The 11,055-nt window shown below is 49.1% G+C and overlaps 1 protein-coding gene across 1 annotated transcript; it reads right to left on the bottom strand.

Moving 5' to 3' along the window:
- Nucleotides 1–318: 318 nt before the first annotated feature.
- IL10RA (interleukin 10 receptor subunit alpha) lies at nt 319–10,977 on the bottom strand (the record flags this gene model as incomplete). The annotated part of the gene is made up of 7 exons (XM_084249835.1): nt 319–1,245; nt 4,715–4,836; nt 6,201–6,351; nt 6,971–7,140; nt 8,026–8,219; nt 8,780–8,900; nt 10,911–10,977. 7 exons carry the CDS (start codon nt 10,975–10,977, stop codon nt 319–321), a joined length of 1,752 nt encoding a protein of 583 aa, XP_084105961.1.
- Between the last annotated feature and the right edge of the window lie 78 nt (nt 10,978–11,055).

The raw sequence follows: 11,055 nt of genomic DNA, 5'->3' as shown, positions 1-11,055 counted from the left end.
TCGCCTGGCAGTGTCAGCACAATTCTGAAACTCCATGACTCCCCTGAGCAAGAAATCTTTTCTGACACAGGAAGAATCTCATCTCAAGAAGAAAGGAGGTCCCTGCCCTTCTCTTCCCAGCTCTGCCAGTCTGTAGGGCACTATGCACACCGGGCAAGGCTGCCCACACTCCCTGAGTTAATTTGGCCAAATAGCCTCCTCCTGTCATGGGGACCATGGCCAGGCTCCTGGACCTGGCTATCCTTACTGGGCTCAAAGGAAAGTGCCCAGACTGAACTCATGTTTTACCTCTAACCTCTGGGATCTCCTTAGCCTGAGTCACTTGTTTGAGTGCAGGCTGGAGATCAGTGGCTGGGCGCACAGTTCTGAGTCAAAGCTGCCCAGGAGACTACCTGGAGCTACCACACAGTCCAGAGGGGTAAGAACATGATCAAAGCTCCAGTCAGAAGTTCCTAGGTCGCCACAACTGGTTAAGCCCAGAAGTGACCATTCCTCAGTCGGGTGGTTCCACTGTTCAGTTGGGGTCCCTGAAGGAGCGAGAGTCATTCCTAGGGCACCCTGTTTCAAATAGCCATTGGCCAGGGCTGGTGAAGGCCAGCCTACCTCTGCATCCAGGCATGTCCGGAATTCGGGGCCAAGGCTATCTGTTGAGGAGGATTCTTCCTCCAGGCAGTCTGCCTTGGCTTCATTCTCCTCTGTGCATCTGGCCTGTCTCAGGTAGCCCTGGTATACCACTGTGGTTGAGTCTTCTTCCTCGGGAACCTCAGGCCTTGGGGACCTGACATGGGCCAAGGCTGAGCTGCCCTGTATATCCACAGGCTGCCCCTCAGCTTTCTGGACTAGGCCAATGCCACTGTCATCCTGGCCCTGGCTGTTGCTCCCCTGCTGCGGCTCCCAGTGGGGCACCCTGCTGGGACACAGGCTGTGCTCCTGCAAGCAGATCCCACTGTCTGTGCTGGTGCTGCTGCCACTAATGCAGTTGTTCTCCAGCTCCAGGGGTGCCCCCTTTCTCATAGTCTCCTTGGCCTGGGGGTCAGAGGTAGGAAGGAGGAACTGGGGTTCTTCAGTCTGCAGGGATGACTTGGCACTGTCAAAGCCACTATCCGTGCTGCCATGCAATTCCGAGTTCCTCAGCTCTGGAGACACTTTGGGGAAGGCCGCCTCGTCCAGTGGGTGGATGGTGACATGGGTCTCTGGCCAGGAAAGTTGGCTGCTCGGGACAAAGGGACTGGGCTTATCGAAGACCTAGGGAGAAGAGCACAGAGTGAGACACGTGGGACCGTCTCCTGGAGGAACCGACCTGAGTGTGAGGCTATGGGTCCAGACGGCAAGCTCACGGAGGTACACTCCAACAGAGGGAACTCTGGAGTCTGCATTACACTGTAATATGTTCTTCTTGTTTCATTTCAGAATGGAGTTTTCTGCCTGATGCAATTCTCAGTCTGGCTCAGGCCAGTTTAAAAGAAAGCAGTACTCTCAGAGCCAGATGGCATCACAGGGAGAGTGAAGAATCTTCTTAGGTGGCTCCATCCTCGTGCAGTTCAAACCTAAGAGTAGGTTAGATCCAGGTAGATCTACGAGTGTGTTTCAAACTTTTTTGACTGTGACCCAAAATAAGAAATGTGTTACGTAATAGCTGATATATAGATATATATGTGTGTGTATATATATGTAAATAGCCCTAAAATATATCACATATATGAATAATTTAAGTCAGTTTCACAAAATAACACTTATCATTACTGCCTGTGTACCATGATCTATTCCATCCGGTCCTATCTTAGCCCATATTATCCATTTCATTTTTTAAACAGAGCTGGACGTAGGACACCAAGTTAATTTCTCTGCTGAGTTGTGACACACATACACAGGGTGGCTGTACTGTGTGAGTGGTGGAACAGACAGACATAGCAGCTGAGGAGGACCTGCTGCTGATTAATTGCTGAGTTTCCAAGGAAGTCACTTAATCCCTCTCCCTGCTGCTCTTCTCTTTCACATTGGTGTTCTTTCTGCCCCAGAACATGTCACCACAGTATAGTCTTGGTCTTTGGACATGCTACTCCATCTGGATGGACCAATATCTCAGTGCTTTATATGGTTGTATCCTCCTGATTGTTTGATATCAGCTGAGACATCACTTCCTCAGAGAGGCCTTCCTAACCATCCTGGCAAAAGCAGTTTCCACTCCTAGTTATACGTTGGAGATTTAAGGGGTATTCTAGAGCTAGACTGCTTGGGTTCAAATCCCATCTCTGCAACTTACCAGTATATCACCTTAGCTAAACTATTTATCCTCTCTGCACTTTAGTGTCTCACCTATAAAATGGAAATAATGACAGTACTTGCTTCCTCATGTTCTAAGTGTATTATATTATATGCTTAGAACAGTGCCTGGTATATAGAAGGTACTCAGTGGAGGAATTTTTCTCTCCAGTAATTCTCCAAGAAAATACTATTTCTGCTTCCTAGTGAAGAAAGTTGAAACCAGAGTTACAGAGCAGCAAAGAACAAACCCAAAAGTTGTACTCAACTGTCCTGATTTGAAGTCTCCACTTATCCAATAATACTAAGCTTGATACATTGTTGAAATAGCTGATGAAAGGAGCTAATAAATGAGAATAGCCAATGAGTTGGAAAGTACACTGTGTGCTATAAGGTATTCATAGAGTTAGTAATAACCAAGACCTTTAGATGAAAAGAATTGGGTTGTATTTATCTTAAGGAAGAAAATACTCTCAAAGACAATTCAAATCTGTGCTCCAAATAACAGAAAGAACAAAAACCCAGGAACTGCTGTCAACTCTTGGCATTTGATGCATCTATGTCTGTTATACTCGTTTGCATTAAAGTTAAGTTTCAACCTAGGCTGTCCACCAGGCCCACAAGCAAGCCCCCTGGGACCAGGGGCCACATTAGTCAGCTTCTTCCCGTACCAAGTTTTGCATGTCGTAGGTGCTCAGTAGTTGGTATAACTGCCACCTTGTTTACTTTTTTCCTAGATGCCTTTCCTAGTCTAGAAAACTACCATCTCCCATCCAATGTGCCAGGACCACCCTTCCCCCTCCCCACCCTTCCGTTTTCCAGTTACCTGTTCCTGAGGACAGGCCCCTTGTGTGTTCATCTCTAGCCCACCACTATCCTAGATTATGCTCAAAGTACTTGCTAAACAGGCCAAGGAATACTCTCCAGAGCACAGAGAAAGGACAATAAGGTAAACACTTCAGCTAGATACAACGAAGAAATTTATAATCACTGAGGCTATAGGGGCTGCTCAGTCTTCCCACACCTTTCTACTCACAGCAGGAGAACCAAAGCTCAGAACATAGCTCTTTTTTTTTTTTTTTTGGGCCTGGACAAAGGCTTGGATCAGGCCAGGCCATCCTACCCCCTTCTCTCCTGGGGGCCTACCCCCCACTTCCTTGAGTTCTTACTCAAAATAATTTCAGAGGTCTGTGTCTTTCTATTTTTTCTAGAAATTCTGGGATCCCTCTGGAGAGTCTCCTTCCAGCTGTGTACTTCCCTCAGACCCCTGTCTCCAGGCCCAGCCCTCTGCCCTTACAAAGATGCAAGCTGTCGAGGGTATGGGAGACAAGCTTTGATACAGTCTGAATCCCGGGCCAGAGGCTGAGGTCTGATGATACTGCACCAGGCAGCAAGTGGAGTTTCGGGGCTGGCTGACCACAAATTCAGCATTTGTCAGCACTGCCTAGCAAGAAGAGACACTCTGGCAGGGTTGGAGATCCAGGCGCCTCCACGAACCTCTGTGCTCCAGCATCCCCTTTCCACTCTGCCAGTAGCTGTGTGGCCCTGTTTCCTCACATGTAAAATAAGATGGTAACTGTACTTGCTCAAGATGTACTAACACACAGGAGCTGGTCATGGCTAGTTATTAGTAAAGAGTAACAAAATGGCTGGGACTACTAACAGGAAGGCAATCTCAGCCCTGGGCTTTGTGTTCAAGTCCTCCCTCCATCTCATTCTGGGTAATTTCGCCATTAACAGTTTCACCACAAGCATTTTTGTCACAGAACTAATTAGCCTTACAGCAATTTTGCATAAAAGAGAAAACAATGAAAAAGAAAAGAGGAATATTTAAAAGGTCATCGGAAAATATGAAAAATGAATTGTAAAATTAAGAAGACAAAATATAAAATATTTGAATACAGATCTATTGCAGAAAATACAAAGTATATCGAATACATTTACAAACCAAACATGTGCAGATTCATGGTAATACAGTCCCAAGAACTGATTTTCTTTTGTAGATTATACCTAACCCTTGTCTCCCAAGTCTTTCATTCGTTCATAGTATTATAAATTGGGGGGGGGGCGTACTTTTTGGTGATCAAGCTTACTAGAAATATGAAATCAGAGAGTAAATTTACATCACATATTACTGTATTAGAAAATGATAGTATATCTGTTGCAAAGAGTTGGTTTCTTATTTCATCAATGGAGAAATGAAACCCACTGTCAACCAGTTAGTTCTTTTCTCTTTTATGGGAAAATTGCCTTGTGGTCAGTTAGTTATAGGCAAAATGTTTGTGGCAAAACTGGCATGAAAAAAATAGCGGCGAAAATACAGGACATACAGGTCCGCATAGAGAGAGCCTGACAGGTAACAGTCAGGCCTGAAGGGCCTACTGAGGCGCTCCCTGCCCCCGGCAGAGGTGTGGTTGGGCAGGGTGGGACACTGGCCCCCCTAAAGACTCACCAGGACAGTGGGCAGCTTCCTGCGGCGCCGCACATAGAGCTGAAGGACCAGGTAGTAGGACAGCACTCCACAGAGCAGCAGCAGAAAGATGAAGAAGATGCTGAGGTTGGTCACGGTCAAGTCTGCAGGCCAAGAGAGATGCAAGTGGCCTAGGGATCCTCCCAGGCTAACTAGGCCACATCTCTAGTCATGTCTAGGTTCTGGGGAATCCCTGCCTGCACTTCCTGGCTCTGCCCAGGATTCCCTCACTGGACGCCTTGATGCTGCTCCCAGCTCTTTGCTTAGGACTTACATGGAGTAAGAGGCAGGTGGCCAGCAGGTAAGAATAAAGGCTTTGGGAGCAGTGCAACCAGTGTTCAAGTCCCAGTTCCCCTACTTACTAGCTGTGATATTAGACAAATTACTCAGCTTCTCTGAGACTATTTCCTCATCTGTAAAATGGGGAAAATAATAGCACCACTACATCAGATGTTGTAAAGCATACAGTGTTTATAACCTGCCAAGTGCTTAGTTCTCTGAGCCTTCTAATGACCTTAAGAGGTAAATAATATCATTCCTAATATTAGGATCCTGAGGCCCAGAGAGGTCAAATCACTTGCCCAAGGTGACATGTGTTACCAAAAGTGATAATCTCATAAAGCTGAGATTTGAGCCCAGGCCTGCACACAAAACTAGTTATCACATCAGAGGTGAATGTACTAATAGCTCTTAAAGCTGCCTGACACTGATGGCCTCTCACTCTGTTTGAATGAGAATGAGGCATGATGGCATTGAACTTGTGTGTCCTTTGTAGGTGGAAATGTATTGTAGAAATGTAAGAATTCACTTTGGTCTTTGCCAGACCCTGTCCACACTGGACTGGGCAGTCCTGGCACACTGACCGTTGACATGATTCACCAGCACTTGCCATATGCATCCTCACAGAGCTGTTAGTTGTAGTTTTCACCGAGCATCCCATCTTCCCAGCCAGGCTGTAAGACGGTGTCCAGGAGGACTGTGGCCTTCATATCTTCTATTGCCACCCCTCTTCCCAGTTGAGAGCCTGGCACTGTATTTGTAGATGTTACCAGCTGTGGCCAGGAGTTAGCTCAGTTCTACTTCTTTTGAAGGGGAGTAAGGGTAGGGAGAAGGACCTTTGTGCCCCCAGCCCCAAGAAATACAGCAAAGGAGCGAAACAAACAGGAGGTACCATAGCTGACAGGGCATGGCAGGGGTGCTTGGGGAGTGGATTTGTGCTCAGGAATAGCACCACAGAATCATGAAGCCTGGCTCTGCCACCATGCCCTTGGAAGCTGCTTCCATGCACCAAGTCTCATCTCTAAAAGGGGGACAATCAGAGTTCTTGCCCAGGGTGGCATGAGGATGCACAGCTAAGTGGGGAATATCTGGCATGATGCCTGGCACTGGTGGCCCTTGCAGGGGTTTTCTTTTTGGAATGTCCTTCTGGCCTCCATCCCTGCCCAGCCAGCAGCCCTGCTGGACTCACACTGTGGGGTCAGGGTGATGCACTCCTCCATGGACCACACACCCTTGTTTGTTCGGGAGCTGATAGATGGCTTCACCTTGACACAGAACTTTCCCATCTCTCCAGCAGTTGGGAGGCTGAAATTTTCCCCTTGTACCTTCTTGTTTGGGAACTGAAATGAAAACAACAACAATAAACAAAATAACCTTGTTTCATGGCACACAATAGCAAGAGCTGGAGGGGCTCTTAGAGGTGACCTCCCTCAGCCACCTTCAGTGTTCTTTTTCTGAGATAACAAACCCTATATTATCACTGCAGCCCAAGATCTAAGTGATTGCCAGGATTTATTTTGTATTAAAAGAGAAAAAAGTGCTTGTAGAAGTTGAGGACTTTCTCAGAAGGGGCTGGGACTAACTGGTGGAGAGGAGAAAGAGGGTAGATTTTCCAGATCTCCCATTTATGGGGGTGTTCTTGGGCAATTACATAACCTCCTGGAGCCAGCCTCATTTCCCCATCTCTAAAACGGAACAAAAGATTCACTTGCAAGGAGGTCAGAAACAATAGCTATAAAATGTCTCATGAGGTACCTGGCACCTATGGCAGTGTCTTCCCTGCCACCTGGCGGGAGCACAGGTTTAAGGACTGGCTCATTCTGCTCCCTCTCCCACCCCCATGACTCCCCTCTATTCTGCCCACAAAGCTCCCCAGAAGGTGCACAACAGGTGCTTCCAGCCCAGGTGACAGGAATACCTGGGAAGCCCCAGATCTTACAGCCTTGGGAAACACCTTACCTTATAGTCTCCTGGGACCTTGCGAACCTCAATCTCATACTCGCGGAACTCTGGGAAGATGCTTTCATATGTGTCACCTGCAGGGGCCATCTTGGGCCTGGAGGGATGGATTATCCCGAAGATGGAGCTTTTGCGCCTCTCCAGCGTCACACTGCCAACTGTCAGAGTCACTGAGTGGGGAGACAAAACCATGAGGTACCCCTCTCATGCCTGATTTCCAGGGTCAAGCTTTCCCTACTCCCCCAAAGTCTGGGAAACAGGTTCCCAGCCCAGCAGAACATACAGACTTCCTGGGAGCACATTACAAATACAGATGCAGGGGCCCACTGAAAACCCAGTGAATCTGAATTTCGAAGCCAAGCCCTGGAAACATCTACTGTAAAGACACACCCAGGTAATGTTTCTGCAGCCAGCTGAACAATGGCCTGTAGGTAGGCATTTGGGGAACAGTGACCTCCTAAGCCATTGGTTCTCACTCTGGATTCTGCAGAGCAGGTTGCTCTCCCCACCCCACCACCCCCCACCTCCCCTCCCCCTTCACAGGAAACCCGATCAGTCCCAATCTGTGAAATGAGAGAATCCCATCAAGTTTGGGGTTCTTTTTTCTTATTTCTAAAGAGAAAGACTCCTACTTTTTCTTCAGTAGCACCTCCCTGCTTCAAAATCTCACGCCCTGATTCCTGGGATTTTATCCCTAAAATGGGGAGGATGTGATTCAAAATCTGTCTACTGCTTGCTGCCCTGTGCTGAGTGCTTATGGATTCGCTTCCTCTCCTGCATCCCTCCAAATACACAAGCCCCGTGACTCAGCTGCTGTATCTCACCCCCAAGACTTCTCTGCTGTAGGATAAACAACTCTAGTTCCCTTTTAAATCTTGGACAACTTGGCTATTTTCATATAAACCTTCTTCACAGTCCTGACTCAAGCTTGCTTAGGCAACTAGGTCCCTGACCGGGAAGCCAGCTGACATGCCCAGCTGTGGTAACACAGAGAAAAGTTCTAGACTAGAGAGAACTCCAAAAGTCATATTCTAAACTCAGAGGGAGAAAAGTACCATCATCCAGAGAGAAGCGTGTGTTGGTGATGGTCCAGTTGGAGTGCTCGCCTCCATCCACTGCCCGGACTTTGGCTCTGTAAAGAATGTTGTAGTACATGTGGTACAGGTCCAGGGTCACCATAGTGAGATCACAGGACAACATCCGGGTCTGGTTGCAGTTGTGGATAGGCGTCCAGTGGCTTGTTCCATACCTGGGAGAGATCAGGGTAGAGAGCGCCCATAAGGGTACAACCCCAAGAGTGTTTCTCTAGTCCAAGACATCTAATTGCAGGAGGATCTCCCTTGGTTCTGGGACCCTGTGCCAATTTCTCCATGGTCTAGAAGACTCTCAGATTGGAATATGAGTAGCTCCCATCCTGGCTCTCCAGGAAATTTTGCTATGCCCTGGAACACAACCTAATTTCTTCCTTCTGCCACCTGCCTTTGCAGTGGGTGGGGTTTTCTTGATGCTTTTCCTGTTTTTTTCCAATAAGATGGATAAACCTCGAGGGTAAAGGCAATACTCTGCCTTCCTCATCCCAGATAAATCTTGAGGGTAAAGGCAATACTCTGGCTTCCTCACCCCAGAGGTCCCAGCACAGTGCTTAGCACGTGAGACTCATGAGTAATTGGCAACTGATGGCTATATGCCTGGTTCCTTCTGGTGTCCTTTCAATAACAAGGCAGGCGTCATCTTCCCATGCCAGGGGAGGAGGGGATGGCCCACCCATTCCCTCACCCACCTCCTTTCCCCACCCTCCCCTTTCCTTACCTCTGGAGCTCCACTTCATAGTAGGTGCTGTCAGATGAATTTGGGATGGGAGTCCAGTGAAGAACGTGGTGGAAAAATTCTGCTTCAAACCACACAGATGGAGGGCTAAGCAGTTCTGTCCCTGGGGAGAAGAGTGTCAGTAGCACAGCTAGCAAATCCCATCCCCTAGGGATGAAGATGATGATGGTGATGGTAGCAAATATCTAGCAGTTCCCATTTATTGAGTATTTTGCTGTAAGTCCATTGCTCTGCTAAGTACTTTATGTATGTTATCTCATTTAATTATCACACCAGTCCTTCAGGTGGGTACTTATTGTCTCAATGTTTCCAGAGAAGAAATGGAGTCTCAGAAAGGTTAAATGACTTGCCCAAGGTCAGTGGAGCCCATGGGGGCTGGGCAGGGCCTTGCAGGGGCCATCCAGGCCCCACCAGTCTGACTCCAGAGTTAGTGTTGTGAACTGAAATCACTATCTTCTACTACTCGGGATCAGAAGCAGAAGTGGTAACTGAAAAGAGTTAGGTTGGGTCTGATGTATCTCTGGTGAGAAAATGGGGGATGAGAGAGAGGACTATAGTGCCCAATCACTAGCCCTCCCTCAGCCCTCCCTCCAGCCCTGACCCCATCCCTGCCCCTGGTGTCCACCCTGGTGCCAGCATAGGGCTCCAGCCCAAGGCCCCCATCTGGTGTTTTCTGGGTACACAGATATCCTGCATAAATCTGCTTGTTTCTCTCTGCAGGTCCCCTGTGCAACCCCAAGCTGGGTGCTCGCCCCATCTCCCAGTTTCTAGAAGGGCTTCTATAGCCAGTGCACAACTTCAGACTGCATGAGGACACACAGAATGAAGCAGCTCTGGTTCTAGGCTGTGCTGAGCACCTTTGCACAAGAAGCTAGCACCTGTGGGTCTGAGGTGAGACACTAAATACCAATGCCCGCCCCATCTCCTCTCTCCCTCCTCCCCAGCCTCCCGCCACTCACTAAGGGAAATGCAGCTTCAGGAGCCTCGGACTCACACTTCCCAGGGTAGCACGGACACATTATTAAACCTCACCGAGCTGAACCCCCTTGTGTAAGAACACAGTAAACACACCCATTTCAAGTCTCCTGCTCTGGTGAAATGAAGCAGCTGAGGCTATTTCCCTCAGTCAGTTTCTCTTCTTTGTTTCCTAATCCCTTAATGTCTGTCTCTTCTTCTGACAGCAACTCTCTCCCCCTTCCGGGGTCCCCTCATCTCCCTAATAATGCTGCTTCCCCTCCCCGGCCCTACCTTGTTCTTGCTTAGAAAGTATAGCTGTCCCTGGCTCTTACTTTTTTTCTTATACGGTCTTTGATTCTCAAGTCTGTGTCTCGATTTCAAAACATTAACATGGAAAGTGAGAAGTGCAGCCCGTCTTTGTGGTGTTTGGTCTGTACATTCCGGTCATGTGAATGACTGACTGTGAGTTTTAATTTGTATTCTCGTGTCACACCGACGCGGTTTCAGGCCCCCCTAGTTGCCTCTGCTCTTGGTCCTCTCCCCTCTGGTCCTTTCACTCTCTCCCTGGGGTTTACACTTCGTAGTTGCAGAAACTTTCCAGGACTGCTGGGTGCGGGGTGGGGGTAAGCAGGGGGAGGCGCAGGCAGAGGGAGCACTTTGGGGGCTGAAGAAGTAGCAGGGATGATCAGACGGGGGTGTCAGGTGAGAGTCAGGAGAAGAGCTGCAGAGACCGAGAGCAGGGACAGCAAGCAGAGTCAGATGGGGGCTCAGAGTCGGTCCCATCATTTGAGGAGCAGTCCCATCATTTGAACTGAAACAACTAAGCAAGACGAAATTCACGATTTGCCAGGAGGTGGGTGGGCAGTGAGTTGGTGGTGGCAGGTGGTGGGGACCGATAGTCATTTCCCTTCCCTATGCCCACCTGCCCACCGCTCGCTCAGTCTCAGATTCTTCCATTTCTACAACTGGTGAGCACGAGAGCCAGGCTCGCCAGAAGGACCCCTCTCTAGAGGGCAGGGAGTCAGACCGGCTTCTCCCCGGGGCGCACGACTTTAATGTAGGGGTGACAACGGCTGAGAGACAGGTCTGGTCACCCACGCAGCCCAGCGCGGGGGGCTGCGGAGGGCAGGGCAGGGCCGGGGCCGGGGGTCCTTACCGTGCGCGCCGGCGCCGAGCCGCAGGCCGAGGAGCGCCGCCAGCGGCACAACCAGGCTCGGCAGCATCCTAGGCGCGCCGCATCCTCCCGAGGCTGAGCCGAAGCTTCGCCGAAGCTTCGCTGCGGGCCTCCAGCCCTGGCGAGT

Source organism: Talpa europaea, assembly GCF_964194135.1.
Source record: "Talpa europaea genome assembly, chromosome: 12".
In the NCBI taxonomy this organism is placed as follows: domain Eukaryota; kingdom Metazoa; phylum Chordata; class Mammalia; order Eulipotyphla; family Talpidae; genus Talpa; species Talpa europaea.
The sequence above is the reverse complement of the archived record's forward strand: the minus strand, read 5'-3'. Positions and strand labels throughout refer to the sequence as shown.